This window comes from Equus caballus, chromosome 1, assembly GCF_041296265.1.
Source record: "Equus caballus isolate H_3958 breed thoroughbred chromosome 1, TB-T2T, whole genome shotgun sequence".
In the NCBI taxonomy this organism is placed as follows: domain Eukaryota; kingdom Metazoa; phylum Chordata; class Mammalia; order Perissodactyla; family Equidae; genus Equus; species Equus caballus.
Window position 1 is genome coordinate 136,699,446 of NC_091684.1, and position 18,680 is coordinate 136,718,125.

Sequence of the window (18,680 nt, forward strand, 5' to 3'; positions counted from 1 at the left end):
TCCTTAAAGAGATTAGGACACAGAAAGAGGGATGACCATGTGAGGACACAGCAAGAAGGCGGGCATCTGCAAGCCAAGGAGAGAGGCCTCGGAATAAACCAAGCCAGTTGACACCTTGATTTTACACTTCTAGCCTCCAGAACTATGAGAAAAATGTCTGTTGTTTAAGCCACGCAGTCTGTGGCATTTTGTTATGGCAGCCTTAGCAAATACAGTGGTCCAGATTGGAGGAAAATGTACAACTGACATTATATTTTTTCTCTACAATTGAGACACTGTGTTATTAATTATGGCTCATTAGTTCTAAGTAGCAGAAATCAAATCCAGCCAACTTAAGCACACATAGGGGATTTATCCTAAGGAGACAGTGGTTTCTCATGAAACCAGAGTGGAATGCAGCTGGCCTCAGAGATGCATTAGACACAGGGCCTGGGGCACTGTCAAGATTCTGTTTTCATTTCTGCTTTCCACTGTGTATCTGCTTTAGTTTTTTTTTTAATCCATATCAATTTTGGATGCCAGGGAAAAAACTGATTGGCCCAGCTTGAGTGAGGGACTCACCCCTGGTCTAAGTCATGGCTAGAGGAAGCAGGGTCACGTGGCACACAGAGGCCATCACAGTCTGTGGAGACAGAGGCTTCCTCAGGAAAGGAAAGACCATGAGGCTACGGAATAAGTCCTCTGGCGCATGAAGGGGCTGTCCCCTCTCAAGGGCAATGGGGAGACACGTACGTGACGTTCAGTGTGCTAAAGCAGGATGGCTAACGTCTTAACAGTTTGGCTACAAAATCAGAGAGCAGCCTGAGCCCTCATCTAGACCAAGAACTGCTCACACCCTTATGGCTATGTCCCAACTGGGGGTGACAGAGGAGGAAGAGATGTCAAGAAGCTGATTAGCAACCTGTCAAAACATGTGCACCCATCAGCTGGAAAAAGTAGATCAGTGATCGACTGGGATTCCATTATACAGATGCGACAGAATGTTTAAATCCAAAAAATAATGTGCAATGAAACATAACATGAAGCCAGTCTGGCCTCTGGTTTTATATGTACTTGGGAGCCTAAATCATTTTTCTCTGAGAAGTGAGGGGAAAAGAATAAATAATGCTTATTGTTCGAAAGAAGAGGCAAGTAGAAAAGCCAGGGAGGAGGAACTTTCAAATAACTCTAAAGCAGGTAAAAATGGTTCCCAGCCTGGACGAGCAGGGGAGAGGGCATCCTCGCAGCTGGCCAGCGCCTCGTTCCTGCTCACGCTGCTCCCTCGTCGTCTTCATCTTGGTGCTCAGGCCCGGAACCTGCGCTGAGAACCCCTTCGCTGACTGACCACACGAGGCGGCATTTCTCTTTCCTGAAACTGTTTTGTGGACACTGTGTCCCCCATGGACTAAACCTCCTTAGGATGAGGGCCCATGTAAGATCCTCTTCCCCAGTTTGTCTTCAAGGGCCCGATACACCTTCAACGAACATCTGTGGCCTGACTAGTTGTCACAAGCTGAACAGGAAATGATGGTTAGAAATTTGCCTGCTGGGCTCAAATAATCTTAGAATAATTAGAGAAGAAAGAGAAAATATCCAGCTATATTCCTTTTAAGATAAAAACTTTATTTTACAATTTTATAAAGCAGCTTTACATTAAGCACAAACAATCCATTTACTTTGTATAGAAACAAAATACCTTTCCATCTGCAAAAAATCAAGTTTTGCTGTATATAAAACTAACATGTGCACATTGTGCTTAAACTGCAAAGTCTGTACAGCTTTACAAAGGACTACCCTTCAGAAGGGCATCCAGTAAACTCTTTATTGCATATTTAACACATGGTATATAACCCACATGTACAATGGAGAAGAATCAAGAAAAACAGTTACAAGGAGGATGAAAATAGCAGCTTTCAGTGAAAGTTCGCACACTGACAAAGAAAAAGGACTGCCACATCTGGAAAGTTGTGCTTGTGTGTCATTTTTGTATTTGCTCATGTACACTGGATGGTTTTTGGATGAAGCAGTTATGTACAATAAACCCTAAAGGGTCAAACTTGACCTTTATCTGGAAACTTTTGGCTGGTTTTACAACTGAAGTGGCAATAGATTTAATTTAACCTCAAAGCTAACTCAAGATAAGTGTAAAAAAAACTATGAGCATAATCTTGAAACAAACATTTAAAGAAACAAAACAAAATAAAACTTTAAATACATTCCCCACTCTCTCTAAGCTCAGAGTAAGTAAACACTTTACATGATTTAAACCCCAGAAAACTCGGCAGGTGTTTAGGAACCAAAGCTCAACGGCTGGTCTTGGGCAGTGTTCCTCTGCATACGTCCCCAGCTCAGCTGCATCAGAATCGCCCGAATGCCTGTAAAAATGCAGTCTATCACCCTTCACAGGCAGATTTACTGAGCATCTGGAATCTGTATTTCAACAAGCTCCCAGGTGATTCTGAGGCATCCTAAAGTTAGAGACCCACTGGTTTGTACTGACAATGCTGCTTCAGGTTCAACTCACCCTCTTCGAAAATTCTGGGATCACAAGAAAAAGCAAGCTGCTGTTGCAATGTGGAAGGCAGTGTGAAACCAACAGCATTGAAATGGGAATGCCATTTCTAGATCAAAATGTCTTTCCTTATTCAGTGGAAAAGCACAGCCACATTGTTAAGGCACTGATATTTGTCACAGAAGCAGTACCATACTGTTTTCACTGGTTCCCTTAACCTGAAGTACCAGTATGCAAACACAGTGCAGAAGTCTGGACTGTCCTAAATAATAACAAATACAATGAAGTAAAAAGGGTTTCCAGATTGGAGAAAGTTTATTTTTGAGCAGTGAGATTAAAAAAGGAGTCCAGATATTCTTGTTGAGACATCTAATGTATAAGAACCACAAAGGTCAAAAGCTAGGGGGAAACTTAATAACCCACTTTGTTGTGTTGTTGTGGACAAAAGAGAGTTGTGGTCACGTAAATTGGGAGTTTAAGCTTACTTTTCCACGGCCAGTTTAATATTGTCTTCAGTGTAGATCTATATTGTCTTCTTTGCTACTGCTCCCATTGCCACTAACATACATATTTTGCATATATATAATATTCATATATACGTATATATTTCCCGGTTTCTAAGTAGTGTTTGGGGTGAGTTCAGTTAAGATGTAGTGTGCAGGCAGGTGCTCACGTGGCTCTTGCTGTGCCTTTATTATAGGTCGCAGACAAACTGCACTGTGTTTGTCAGACTCAGTCCCCTGAAAGTGTGGGGTCTCATATTTCCACTCTGTAAGTTGTAGTGCTGACTTAGTGTAAAACAGAAGACATCAAAATCAGCCTCCCTGGGTTTTGACTAACGCCTGAAGCCGTACAGCAGACACTGTCCCGGGTACGAGGGCTAGGAAACCTATTTACGTGAGGTACAGTGGGATGTAAAACCCGAATGAAGGCCTGATTACACGTGTACAGCAAACGCAGTAGGACCACTTCTATCCAACAGCTGAAAGAATTTAAAATTGAAATTGCAAAGGAAAGGTGAATGGTTTGAAAAGTTGATGAACAAGAACGATCTAAGTAGGAAAAAATCCTCTTATGATTCTTGGACGTAATATCTGACCTAGTATTTTTCTGTAAAGAGAAAAAAGATCCTCAAAGGGCAGTGGTGGTGGACTATCACAATTACTAGCTCCTTCCCGAGTGTATAATAAAATCTCTGAAATGTCCCAAAAACATCCCCCCGAAACAGACAAAACTCTTGAGTGTAGCCTGAAATGAAATACAAAAGTCTAGATAGCGACAAAAACAACCATCACAGTGGGGATGGGGAAGACAGACTGATTAGCAAACCTTTACTGATTGTAGATCAAGTTTCATAAAACAGCTAACATTTTTGTAATTTCTTGTGCAGTCAACAAGTTTCACTTTAGTTGTGCTTACGTTATATAACTGTGAAGCCTGAACACTGGCTGTGTTTTTAATTTACACATTTTCAGAAAACCATAAATTCAAAATATTCTCCATATATAATAAATTGAACAAATGCAACAAATGCTCATTCACCCCCAAGAAATGAATCTATAGAAAAGAAACATCATTTTAAAAAGTTGCACACAGTCCACTATTCAGGCTACAAGTACATATTTACTGATTATAGCACATTATTTTTTTAAAGTCTGCTTTCAACATAAACATAAATAATCACATTTTAAAAGAGCCCCATACTAAGTTGCCAGGTAAGCGCTAGACAGCTGGCCACAAGCAGCTGCTTACCATGATCTTTCCCAAACCGAGAGGGACCGGCTGTCTGTGGAAGTGTACAGGATGACAAGCAGGGCAGAGTGAAACAGCTTTGTTCAGCCCATTGACTAAACACTTTTCTCTAAATGCCACCTAAACACCCAACCCATGGAATGCAATGATCTCAGAAGACTGGTTTTAAGGATCATTTATCACTTTGATGTAACCCACAAAAAACTAGTACGCAACCTTTTAAAATGTGTCCATGCTCTGCCGAGACAGAGCCCATAGTTTCCGTGCGCAGCAGAGGCTGACACAGGATTTTGGTTCTGAGCTTTAGTTGTGCTTTGCCCTGCCGCCCTTAAGGTAGCTCTTCCACCTCTTGACAAATTCTTTGAAGATCGGGGACTCATCGATGGTGCTGAGCAGCTGCAGCTGGTTGATGTGGGTGGTGTGATAGTCCCAGCGGGCCAAGTTGGGGGCAATGCCAAGCATGAAGTGCCGGAGGTCATAGATGGTTCCTGAGCCGGTGTCGTACAAGGGGAGCATAGCTTTCAGGGACTCCATGCCACGCTCATACAAGGACTTTGCTTCTTTCCCAAGCTTTTCCCCTGCAGTTTCTTTTAAGTCATACAGCCCAATTAAGGAATACATAAAGCCATTTAAAACAAAAGAGCTAGGTGTGGTTGGATATTCTTCATACCAGTCGTGTTTATTCATAAACACAGCTTTAACTCCATGCTGCTCTGATGGAAACTTGTACGGGGCTGTTGCCCTTAAAGCTGAATTGAGGAATACGTGGTCTTTTGTTAACAGATAGGCCCTGACTAGTGTAGAAATGGCTTGCCCTTGGGCCATGGCAGAGTACCACCCTGGCTCTAAAGACTTGAACCCTTCTCCTAACTTACGGGTCACCATTATTGGCCAGCCACCTTTCTCATCCTGGTTCCTTACCAGCCAATCACTGGCAGCAAAGAATGCGGCCATGTGGGCTGTGGTACAGATGGTAATGTTGTCGAGGAATCCTTTCCCTTTTGCAATCAACCTAACCACCTTCTTGGGCATGATTTTGGTTGGCTTGACAGCTTTTGTGTTGGAAAGACCCACTCCTTTCCTGAGGTCAGTGACTAGGTCCCTGGTAACAGTGCTCCATGAAGTTCTGGGCCCGATGCCATAGTATATGTCTCTTTCTTTAAAAGCAATTAGCTGGGTATTTGAGACATAATGTACAGTGAAGAGCTGATTCTTTTCTGTCGTCTCTAGAACCACGGACACACTTCCATTTGTCAAGAACTTGAGGTCAAATGAAATAATAAAATCTTTTGTGTTCCCCAGTTGCAAAGATACACCTTCACTGGTTTCTGCAGGAGGAAAATATACCAACAAAGACCGGTTAGAATAAAAGCTCCTTGTATTTAAAAGTTAACCACAATTCATCCTTGACAATCACTGACCAGACAAAATCAACACTTCCATATTTTATGTGTCAGATCATGATCATTTATTTATTTTTGGTGAGGAAGATTGTCCCTGAGCTAACATCTGTGCCAATCTTCCTATTTTGTATGTGGGACGCCACCACAGCATGGCTTGATGAGCAGCGTGTAGGTCTGTACCTAGGATCCAAACCTGTGAACCCCAGGCTGCTGAAGCAGAGTGTGCAAACTTAACCACTATGCCATTGGGCTGGTCCTATTATATCTTTACTAAACTAACCACAAACAAATGACAGAATTGGTGAGTCCATGATGGTTTGTCAACATCAGGCCAAAGATCTTACCTTTTGACTTGTCTAGTTTACATTAGAGAGTTATCAGAGCAAATGGCTACGGTATTGTTGATCAAACTGCCTTTTCTACTAGATCAAATGCTAGCTGACCCATTCTGTATACCCATTCTGCCAAAAGAAAAAAATAGCCAAAAGCTGGCTCAGCATATTTTGTTGTAAGAGAGAAGCTAGAAGGAAAGAATGGCTATACATGAATTTAAAATTTTTTATTTAATTAACATTTAATAAGTATTTACTGTGGTCTAAGGGCTTTATATACGCTAACTCATTTAATCCTCATACAAATTACAAGAGCAGGTGCTACTATTAGTCTCAATTTGTGGATGAGGAACCAAGACACAGAGGAGTTAAGTAATTTGCTTAAAGTAGAAAGAGTTGAACCCAGGTTGTTGAGTCTGGCTCCATAATACATGCTCTTAATCACTATTTGCTGCTGAAAATGATAGCTTTGTTTTCAGGTATTTGCTGGAACTATGAATAACATATCTGGAAATTAAACAATGGGTTCATGCAGGCTACAAAAAGTGAGGGATACTCGGGGAGGGGGAGAGAGAGGCTTTGAGTTAAAACAAAGACAAAAACAAGAACCTTGTTTGAGGGCCGGCCCCGGGGCCGAGTGGTTAAGTTCACGTGCTCCGCTTCGGTGGCCCAGGGTTTCGCGGGTTTGGATCCTGGGCGCGGACATGGCACCGCTCATCAGGCCACACTGAGGTGGCATCCCACATGCCACAACTAGTAGGACCCACAACTAAAATATACAACTATGTAGTGGGGGGATTTGGGGAGAAAAAGCAGGAAAAAAAAAAAAAGGATGGCAACAGTTGTTGGTTCAGGTGCCAATCTTTAAAAAAAAACAAAAAACCTTGTTTGAATTCTTACTCTACGACTTACTAGCTTTGAGATGCTCACCAAGATAGACCTCTTTGAGCCTTAGTTTCTTCATGTGTTAAACAGAGATATTACTGCTTTGGAAGGTAATTGTGAGGATTAAAAGAAAAAAGATAGTGGCTTGCAACGGTCAAAGATGATAACGATTCTTCTTCTTCTGAAGCCATTGGCTTCAGAGGTTGATAAAATAGTAAAAACTGTTTTACCTGGCAAGTTATCAAAGAAGAATTTTCTCTTGCATGTCTACAGTGAGTGCAAGGATGCCTGACTCCCAGAAAGATGATTTTCTGAATACTGCTGGTTTAGATTTACCAGGAAAAGAAACTGAGCATATTAAAACCAGACGGCGGCAGCAGCAAGAACAAGCACAATGACGGCAAATATATGTAGTGCTAATTTTAAAATATTAAAGGTGAATGTGTATATCTTGATCTTTATGGAGCTTAGGAAACACTTTCACATGTATTATCTCACTCGATATTTAGAATAATCTTCTGAGGCCAGCAGAACAGGAATTACTAACTGCATTTTAGAGATGAAGATACGGAGGCTTTGCAAGGTTAAAAGGTTTGCCCAAAGCCAAAAGCTAATTAGTAGGAGACAGGGACTAGAAACCAAGATTCCTGGACCCAAGTTCAAAGACTATGAAAAAGGAATGATACTGGAAATGACATCCCCATGAGAATAATCAGTGGAAACGTTATTTCTCTTAAATAGAGCCACAGAATCAGATCTGCTTTGAGGAGTCCTTGAGGAAATCTTTAGTGCGTCACCAGGAGCAAAGACCGGAAATGTGAACTGATGATGGTGTATACAGTGGGATTAGCTTGGAGAGTTATTAGCACATTGAGTTGATTGATTAACTCTCCCAACACTGGATTCTACCAGTGTGGATATCATTGACCCAAGGCTCTTAATTACTTCATTTGATGGAAGAGACAATTATGGATGTTGTAACAAGAATGAGAACATCTCGATAGACTTATGCATCAAATGATGCTTTGAGTGACTTTTTAAAAAGTGATTTCAGAAGTATACTTCTAATACACTAAAAATCCATTTATTCTAGAAAAATGTCAACATGCAATCTCTCTCCTTTTTTTTGGTGAGAAAGATTAGCCCTGAGCTAACATCTGTTGCTAATCTTCCTGTTTTGTATATGGGATGCCACCACAGCATGGCTTGATGAGCGGTGTGTAGGTCCATGCCCAGGATCCAAACCTGCAAACCCTGGTCTGCTGAAGTGGAGCACATGAACTTAACCACTATGCCACTGGACTGGCCTGGCAATCTGTCTCTTAACTAGCATTTTTCTGCATCTGTAGTAAAATGGAATCTGATGCTCAGTCCAATATCCCTGAAACACAGCAGGATTCTGTATTGACTTATGAATCACTCAAGATTAAATTATACTCAGTAGAGCAGACTATCTTTATTTCTTCATTCTTAGGGTTATGCCCCATTAATAAGACAGTATTATTAACTATGACATCCATTCTCACAAAACTGGATAACAAAGACCTATCTTTAAAAGTCCAAATGGGAGGAAGCTGAAGAAGTACCCATTTCCCCACCAGAATTCCATTCTGATTTTCACTTTATGTATAAAAATCCAATGAAATGATATAGTTCAATCAATTACCTTATGTCTCAATATAACAGATTAAGTAACTCATTAATGAAGATGTCACGAGATGTAACCTTGTAAAAAAGAACTATTAATTTTCCTAAACTCTTAAACACCACCAAGAGGGGATTATTAAGCTACACAGGAGAAATGACAGAGAAGTCACAATCTCCAATTTAAATTGATCAACCAACAATTGTAATCTTCGCAACAATCTTATGAGATAGGTCTTTTAATTCCCATTTTATATAAGTAAGGAGAGGTTAAACAACCTGTCAGCATCACTTAGAAGGATCTGAATGGTAGCAAATGGGATATGACTATGGTTGTGGCAACTACTTTGGAAATATACTAGGCAATATACCATAAGACCTCCAATACTGGAGGTCTTATGCTTTCTGGAGACCTCTGCTTTAAATATACTAATAGAAAGTTTTGAGTTTCCTAACTGTTTGAAATCCACAGTCCCTCCTCTCTCTGAGCAGTCATCCCAGGAGTCACTCTAAGTGTCTATTTTTGGTCTATGTGTACACGTACTTTAGGCAACAAAGGATGATAAGCATTTAAGAATAGTCTTTAAATCAATGTTTTCAAATACAATACAAACTGTTATCATTCATTCAGTAAGTTTACCACATGGAATGAGAAGAGGCCCTACTCAGAACCTCCAGGAACACTGAGAGACAAGGATCAGGCAGAAGAGAATCTCACAAGAAGCCTGAGGAAGAATCGCTACAGAGAGAGGAGAAAGTGAGCTCACGGAAATAAAATGAAGAGAGTACTTCAGGAAAGGGAAAGCTAATTTAATTCAATAGAGCAGGACAGGTATAAAGTTTCAACTCATTCCATTTTAAAATTAGGAAGAGGAACAAAACATTATTCAACGAATAAAACAATACAAAATATACTGCAGAACCATGTTATGGTTCTTTCCTCTAGATGATTTTGTCCCCTTTCAGGGAAAATAATTCAAGGCCAAAAACATAGAAAGAAATAAAAGGCCAAGAGCATTCAGGGCCTGGTCCTCCAGAGCTTCATCTCACTTAGGCCTATGCTTTTATGTGCCACACAATGATATTTCAGTCAACCAGGACCACATATGCAACAGTGGTCCCATAAGATTAGCACCAGGTAGCATAGGCGTGTAGCAGGCTATATCATCTAGGTTTGTGTGAGTACACTCTATGATGTTTGCAGAATGACGAAATCATCTAATGACGCCTCAGAATATATCCTCATCATTAAGCGATTCATGACTGTACAAGTCCCAGTTTCTTTTCAACAGTGATTCTCTGAATTGATCTCCTACGTGGTCTATATCCACTATAAAGCCTCATCTTCCATATCTACTCCTTAATAAAACAGTCTCACCTCTGTGATTTCCTTCTGCTCTGAGCAACAACTCCTACGTAACTCCAACTCACTCTCCCTCATACACTTGTATCAAATTCAACGCCAAGCATATCCAGGATATCAAAACCACCAGCTCATTCCAAGCTAGCACACTCCCACCAACAGGGAGTTCCAACTGTGAGTAGCTTGTGTTCCACTGGCAGAGTGGCTGTCACATAGTTCTCTCCTCCATATGCTTAAAACAACCTTAGGAAGTAGTTTTATCTCTAGGTACTGGCTGCACAACAAAGGGCTAAAGTGAGTGTCCCTCACTTAGATGAGGGGACCTATGCTTTCTATTACCCAGGACATCCAAAAGTGTACAATGAAACCTATTGCTCTAAATAGGACAGAGTTCTATTTAAAGACTGTTCTAGAAAACTTCCCAGCACTTGGGGAAATCAAGATAAGGGCTGCTGTTTTCCACCCTAACTCAATGTTATTAATTAGTGCAAAAATAAGCTCCTTGGTTCACCCTAAACCTAAGGGCCTTTTGCTGAGTCTAATCATTTCCTGCTGCAATAACCTCTTAGGTACCACAAGCTAAATATTCTTAAACATTTCCACGTACTTTCTCACCTAGCCACATCTGTTGTTTTACAATAAGCAAAGATGCTCTATATGCTGGAATATCACAGAATGACATAGGAGAAAAAGAAGTTCTAGTCACAGAATAAAAACTAAAGGTCACCCATTATTTGCACTGCCTTAAGCGCTCATAAATCCATTACGTAAGGCCATCTAGAATAAGTAGATTTGTATTGTGGCTTTCAAGGTCTGTGAATTACACAGTCATCAATAAAGGACAAGGAGAGAATACAGAAGAGGTCCTACAATCTTTTCTCTCTTTTTATTTACCAAATGCAAGGCTAGGGGAAGGAGGAAGGGTTCTGTTCTTGACATTTCCCTGTAGAGAATTAAGCCTGAGGTGCTAACTAAAATTATTTCATTGTCTTTTTACGTAATGGACTCATTAATTCTCATGGATATTGACTAGTGGAGAAAAACACATTACATCCTAATTAATGAGACTGTCTTAGTAAAAGGGGAAATGTTGCATAATGTTAATTTGATTTTATAAACGATTTTATTAATGAAATAGTTTTACATGAAGTTTGAGACAATCTAGTACATTAACAAAATTCAATATGGGAAGCAGGCCTGGTTGGTAATCTGTATTATCTTGAAAAAATAAAAAGCTACTAGTAAAAAACAAGGCAAAGGAAAGGATGGTTCTCTCTATAAAGGAAAACTTCTACCATAATGCAAAATAGTTTAAAAATTAAAGAATAAATACTGTATTGAAATATTAAAATAAACCAAGGAACTTCATTCCTGTGAGACATAGATCCCTGGGAGATACACAGCATGCAGTAAGCTCTATTTTAATATTCAATCGATGGCTTGGCTCTTCACACAGTAAATACTCCTTTTAGAACCTTAAATTTTTAGAGTTCCTTTTTGAGGGATTTCACTTGGGTGACACCATTTGTTTCTTTACATACATAACATAAAGGGTTTGCTAGAGTGTTTTCAAAACCATAAAAACAATTTTCAGGGAGTTATCAGTGCATACATCAACATAAAATTAGCAGATGCATATTACACATCCCTTACCTGGAGCAAGGAACTGTTTGACATTGGTGAATCTAGACTTGTCAGCCACGCTGGCCACAAAGCAGCCCTTTGGCACGGTCCAGTCATTCAGCTTGCTGTTTTTGTCCCTGTCTTCTGCTGTCTCATATACCTCTATGTGAGGGGGCTTCTCAGTTAGATTCTTGCTGTAATGACTTAACCCATACTGTGCAATCTGGATTGGGTAGAAATAGCCTTGAGGGCCCCACTGGGTAGATAAAGGTACACCTATAAAATAGAGAAACAAAGCAAAAAACCACGTCCAGACATTTACAAGCCTGTTTTGAACACCATTCTTCATTGTTTTACTTCTGGGGGAGGTTAGAGGGTTATCAGCAACTTTTGAGCATTCTTATTATACTGCTGATATAATTACTAAAAACTAGTATCAAATTAACCAGATAGAAAAAACAAAATTAAGCATTCATTCACTCTCTTTCATTATTTGTTAATTGACAGCAATGCAATGCTGTAGAGTATCTTTTAAAGACTTTTTTATGTGTATTACTTTTCTCATAGCTACAGATGTCATGTTTCATAATCCTGTTTCATATATTCAAGTCGTGCACAATTTAAATACATGTAGATAATGTTACCACAGTTTTATTCTAGAACATTAATCCTGAAATTTTCTTAAACATTCATACTTAACAATCAAGTTAATTACATACTCATCTCTCCCTCCAATGTCAAGATGTTGTCTAATAACTATATCATCTGATGGTTACAAGTATTTGCTTAATAAGGCAGTTATGCCCAGGCAACAAAGTATAAGCACAGCTTGTGTTCTTTTTCATATCCTTCGTGTCAAAATGTAATTCTTAAGAACAAGGAGTGGGTTTTTAAAAATGAATTCAAGTTTTATATTTAACCATAGATTATTGAAACAATTCTTAATGGATTACCTCTTGTAAAATTCTAAGCAAAACGTTTAAATGTTTGGTATCAGCAGTAATTTCCTACATGGGAAATACAGTAATACCACATTGCACAGAATTCTGTATTGTTGCGTACGTGTTGAGAGATGAACTCCTATCTGTAGTTGTAAAATAAATTAACAAGCATCAGATGGGCACAGCAGAAACTGGGAATCCAAAAATCCGGATGTGTTCTGATGTAGTTTCAAAACAGTTTAAGGAATTAGGGACCACATAGGCTAAGAAACCTAGACTAAAGATAAGCTTCTTAACTTCTGCATTCTTTCTCCAAGGGTGATTTTTTTTTTTAATTCAAATGGAATTATTTTCACTTAATAAAAGGAAGGTTTATACAATCTCATTAAAGATGAGTGATAACTACAACAATGTGCAACTGGCATAAGAATTGATAGACTGATCAACGAATGGAATAGTAGGCCAGAAAAACACTCTAGTATTCAAAATATTTTAGTATAATGATAAAGATTGCATCATGAATCAGTGGGGAAAAGAGGAGATTATTCAATACACATTAGGGAAAAAAAATCTAAAATTAGATCCTGACCTTGTACCATTTACCAAAATATAAATCAATTTAGCTGGACTAAAAAGTTAAATGTAAAAAGACAAAATGATAAAACTGTTAGAGAAAATAGGGATGAACAGCTGATCATGGTGTGGCAAATGACTTTCTAAGCATAAAAGGAAAAAGTAAAAAAAAAAAATCCCTAAGTTTAGTAAACAAAAACTAATAAATCATAAGTAAAATGAAAAGCCAAATTCAGTTTGGCTTTCTGGTTAATCCTAGGTCTGAAATACAAACTCCAGAATATTTCTAATTATACCCATAAGGAACCCTCACTGCTCCAGGTTTTAAAGACAATATGTAATAGACTGTAGGAGTTCAGTATAAATTCAGAGAAAACGATGTCTTAATATGTATTGTCTTATTCTGAGGACTTTAAACCTCCATGCAGAGATGACACCTGGCTAGTCTGGCAACAAGACTGCATTGGTACATTGATATGCTCATTGGATGGTCTCTCTCCCTTTCCCATCTCCCCTCACAGGATAATAACTGTATATTTTAAAGCAAAATTTCTGGAGATGCCGTGCCTTGACCTTACTGGTGAGAATTTTAGATTCTGAGGTAGGTTAATGGAATAATCCTAGTTGATCAGGTATGTTCTTATTGAAGCTCTAAAATCACACCATCTAGAAAGTTGCCCTAGATTCAGACTTAACCTGTTCCTCCATACTAAGCCAGAGCGACGAAACGTCTGTTGATAGTAAGCTATGTATGTATCTGCTGTATAATTAGCGCCTACAGTTTCTTATTCCTCAACACAGTCAGGATAGAAAAATGCAGTGGAGCAGATACCAACCTTCAACCCCACTTATGCACTTGACTCTGTCTCGGACTTCCACATTGTAGCCTTCAAAGGACATAAACACACCATCAGGGTGATAAGGGGCTCGCTGTGCATAGACTTTGGAATAGCTATGAGAGAATTCAAACCGATCATAGCCATCATACTGAACCACCTTTCCATAAACATCAAAATATTTCTCTACCCAAGTGAATGGAAGAAAGACTTCATTCCCCTCTCGTCTCCCTTTAATTGTGTGTTCATCATTAATGAGACAGTCGATTTCTTCATATTTGAGTCCTAACACCTTGCTTCCCCCATTGCTGTTGAAGCCCCCAACGACAGGGGGTGCTTTCTGCTGCTCCTGAGGGAATGCCTCCTCAGCCCGTTTGCCCACGTGGTTCACATAGTTGTTACTCTCAGATGCTGCTGCTCTTTTTTCCAATCCATCCACTCTGAAGCCACTACTCAAATGCCGTGGAAACTGGATCGCTTTGTCGCTGGAACACTTATTCCACAAAAGTACTGTGACCAAAGTGAAGAGTGCGCAGATGATAATCAAAGTCTTATAGTTGACCCGAGCTGCCAAGCAACGCATATTCAGACCATACCTATGAGGCAAGAAGAAAAATGCATGACAGATGTACTGCTGACATTTTAGAGGCTACAGTTTTATTATTTATTTATTTTTATGGTGAACATAAGGGCAATTTTATTAATTGTATGTAATCTGATCAGATTTAAAATTACTACTCAAACTTTTCAGCAGAAACCAAGAAAAGGCAAGAGGTACTTCTCCCTCTTAAAATGCTCAGTTAGCAGGATCTGGTAAAGCAGAGATTCCCAAACTTTCTGTTTGTGGCTCCTTTGATATCTCAGCAATTTTTTCACAAAGTCCCTAGGCCAAAAGAAATACCTAATTGTTCCATTTATTAAGTAGCTGGGCCCAAACAATTTAATATATATTTTTGTCCTAACAACTTAGTAGCTGTTTGAAAAAACTGAAAAAACATTACAGGTCTTATCAAGGTAAACAGCGACATCCATGGTGCTAAATCCAACAGGGGATTTCTAGTGCTTGTCCTACTTGACCTCTCGGCAGCATAAAACAGTCAATGACTCCTTCCTTCTTAAAACACTTTCTTCTCATGGCTTCTAGGCACCATTCTCTCTTGGTTCCTCTTAAACCCCACTACCTGTTCCTCCTCAGTCATCTTTGATCATTCCTTTTCATCTCTCTGAACCCTAAATGTTGGAGCACCTTAGGGTCCCAGTTCTCAGACCTCTTCTTTACCTCTATTCACTCCTAGGCGATCTCACCCAATCTCATGGCTTTTAATACAATTTCTATGCTAACTACTCCCCAAATTCTATCTCCAGGCCAGACATTTCTTCAGAACTGCAGACATATATAGCTAAGTGCTGATCTGAGTAACTGACATCTCTACTTGGAGGTCAAATGGGCTTCTGAAACACAACACCCAAAATCTAACTCCTAAACTTTTCCCTCAACCTGTTCCTCCTTTCCTACTGCTCAGACCAGAAATCTGGACTCCCATCTTGCTCACCCCATATCCAATCACTCAGGAAATCCTGTTGGCTCTACCTTCAAATTATACCCAGAACCTGGCCTCTTTTTATCAACTCCACTGTTGCCACATCAGAGCCACTGTCATCTTTGCCTTGGAACACTGCGACGATGTCTAATCTGGTCTCCCTGCTCCTGCCCTTGCTCTACTATTCCACCCCAAGTCTCTTCTCAACACAGCAGTCAGAATATGCTTTTAAATGTAAGCCGGATCACATCATTCCAGTCACGATGGAAGAACAATTTGATGCTGTTGTCCCTGCTGGCTACAGGGTGTATCAGCCAGTTGTGACTGCAATGCAAGCAGTCCCAGGTTGCCTGTTGCTGGGGTCACTGAGAAATATGGAAACTTATGGGTTAGTTATATGTGCAATAAACGGAATATCGCAGCCCACTGAGAGTAGGGGGAGGAGTCTCACTGCTGCTTGCTGCAGTAGCTCTGTAATTTATTTTATGTTGTAAATGCACACTTATTTTACTGTTTGTAATCCTCCTCTCCCTTTTGCCTCTCAATAAACCCTTTAGGCAGCAACGAGATTAAAAAAAAAATCAAACTTCAAACTGAAAATGTTTAATGAAAAATTACACAGTGAATTTCTGTTTTTCAAGAATGTTGATGGTGGGGGCTGGCCCCGTGGCCGAGTGGTTAAGTTCGCGCACTCCGCAGCAGGCGGCCCAGTGTTTCGTTAGTTTGAATCCTGGGCGCGGACATGGCACTGCTCATCAGACCACGCTGAGGCAGCGTCCCACATGCCACAACTAGAAGAACCCACAACGAAGAATACACAACTATGTACCCGGGGGGCTTTGGGGAGAAAAATAAAATCTTTAAAAAAAAAAAAAAAAAAAGAATGTTGATGGTGAATGGTAATTCACTCATTTCTTTTAATTCCAAGATAAGGTAAACTTTGAGTTCCTGCATGTCTGAAAACAACTTTATTCTGTTCTCACCACTGATTAATAGTTTGGCAAGACACAGAATCCTTGGTTGCATATTATTGCCTTTCAAAATGCTGTGGGCAATATTTCACTGTCTTAAAGCATTAAGGATTACTGATGAGAGGTTTGATTTCACTCTGACACTTGTCACTTTGTACATGACTTCCCTCTGGAAGTTTGTTGTTTATCCTAGAAATTCTGCAGGTTCATGAGAATGTGTTCACCATATCTGACTCACTATTTCAGTACTTGGTGTGCCCTTTTAATCTGAAAACTTGCGTTCTCTTATTCTTTTTTTTAAAGATTGGCACCTGAGCTAATATCTGTTGCCAATCTTTTTTTTCCTTCTTCTTCTCCCCAAAGCCCCCCCATACATAGCTGTATATTCTAGTTGCAGGTCCCTCTGGTTGTGCTCTCTTGTTCTTGTTTATGGGACGTAGTATCTTCTTGCAGCTCTGACTACATTAGAGCTCCTTTTTTGTAAAATTCTCTCTGATAAGCTCTATTTTCTCCAGTGGCAGTTTTTCTGGTTATTTTAGTCTCTCTTTCATGCTTAGTTTTCCTCAGATCTCTGCTTACTCATTCATATTTACTCATTCATATTTAGGCCTGAATGACTCATTAGCCGACAGAGTTCCTCTGTTGTTGTGAAGATGGTCTGTCTTTTGGCTAGACCGCTCTGCTGAGGGGCACTCTGTGTGGGCTGGGTGCAGGCTGACTGGCAGTGTTCCTTTAGGGTACGCAGGTGGGGAGCCAGAATGACAATGGCTTTTTTTCTTTTGTTCTGGGGCTACAACTTGTATTCTAGAAGCCTTAGCTTTTCCCAGTTTCACTAAAGAAAATCTGCCTGGTGTTTTGGCTGACGTTCATGCCAGCTGTCTGCAGTCTGGGCGCAGGGGTGCGAGAGGTATGGGGACGTGAGGAGAGGGCACAGTTGTGCCTTCTAGTACTTGAATAGAGATCCAGAAATCTGTTCAATCACCACTCTTTGGTAGTCTTCCTATTTATTGTTATTGGTTTCTTCATTTCTTATTTCTATAGGTTCTATTTCAGTGGGGCATCAGGAGGAAAAGGAAACAAAGATATGGGTTTGGTCCATCTTGGAAACCATACACAGATTTTTAAGAGTCGAACCCAATAACATACTTTTTTTTTTTAAAGGATAGTTTTTCTTTAAAGATTTTATTTTTTCCTTTTCCTCCCCAAAGCCCCCTGGTACATAGTTGTATATTCTTCGTTGTGGGTCCTTCTAGTTGTGGCATGTGGGACGCTGCCTCAGCGTGGCTTGATGAGCAGTGCCATGTCCGTGCCCAGGATTCGAACCAACGAAACACTGGGCCACGTGCAGCGGAGCATGTGAACTCATGCCACGGGGCTAGCCCCCCAATAACATACTTTTATCATTGGCATCGTTACTACAAGAAATGTATTGAATGCTGAAAAACCAAAGCGTGGTACAAACAAACCTTCAGAAACAGTGTATTTATAGATTGAGGATTTCCTTATATTGTAGTACAGGCAAACTAATAACACTAAATGGTGTTTATTAAAAAAAAAAGTCCTTCATTAAAAACACGTAACAACATTTGAATCATTCCTCTCTACTTATGAAACTGGGCTACCATTATGATGAGGGACAAGATGGGAAAATCAAAATTAAAAACTTTCAATAACCTTTTTGCCCAGATTTTGTTATCTAACACCATTCCTTACTAACGGCAATGGGGCTTCTTAGAGAAACGGATGATTCCAGGTCTGGGGCCTTGCCATGCCAGAAAATAAAGAAAACTTTCAAATCAATGGATTCATAATCTGGGGGATCAAAAATGCAGTAGAGGATAGATAAAACAAGATTGGAAACCTAGGGATAACTGCTGAAGCCGAAAGACATGCTGGAGGTCTACTGTATTTTTCTCTATACTTTTGTTAATGTTTAAATGTTTCCATAATTTAAAAAAGTAGTATCATAGCAAAAAGTACAGGACTGGAATCAGCCTGAAAAGTCCCCTTCTCCATTAGTCAAAGTTGAGAGAATTATGACTGATGTTGACTGAAACACACAGAATCAATGAAAGTCCTTGAGTCTACAATGATATTCAAAAAGGAGAAAGCTAGAAAAAAACTTGGGTCATATTCTGAGCTGGTGAAAATTGGTAACTAAGTGAAAGAATTTATTTCGCTGGCCATTGAAAGAGAACAAACTAATAGCCCCAGATGATAAAGAATTCTATTTTACAGGAAAAGAGTGGCTAATAATGTAGAAGAAAAAAAAAATTGGAAAATTAGCATTATGCAATCCCTCAAGAAATTACTAATTTAGGCAAG

General features: G+C 39.7%; 1 protein-coding gene across 2 annotated transcripts in view; it reads right to left on the minus strand.

The window, feature by feature from the left end:
* Nucleotides 1-1,581: 1,581 nt before the first annotated feature.
* Nucleotides 1,582-18,680, minus strand: part of GLCE (glucuronic acid epimerase) — a 131,253-nt gene continuing 114,154 nt past the window's right edge. For both annotated transcript variants that reach the window (XM_023654752.2, XM_023654759.2), the window contains 3 exons: nucleotides 13,844-14,439; nucleotides 11,524-11,769; nucleotides 1,582-5,571 (listed from right to left, as the gene is read on the minus strand). In XM_023654752.2, coding sequence (XP_023510520.1) covers nucleotides 4,547-5,571; nucleotides 11,524-11,769; nucleotides 13,844-14,426 — 1,854 coding nt within the window. In that variant the 5' untranslated portion in view covers nucleotides 14,427-14,439 and the 3' untranslated portion in view covers nucleotides 1,582-4,546. The remainder of the gene's footprint in view (nucleotides 5,572-11,523; nucleotides 11,770-13,843; nucleotides 14,440-18,680) is intronic.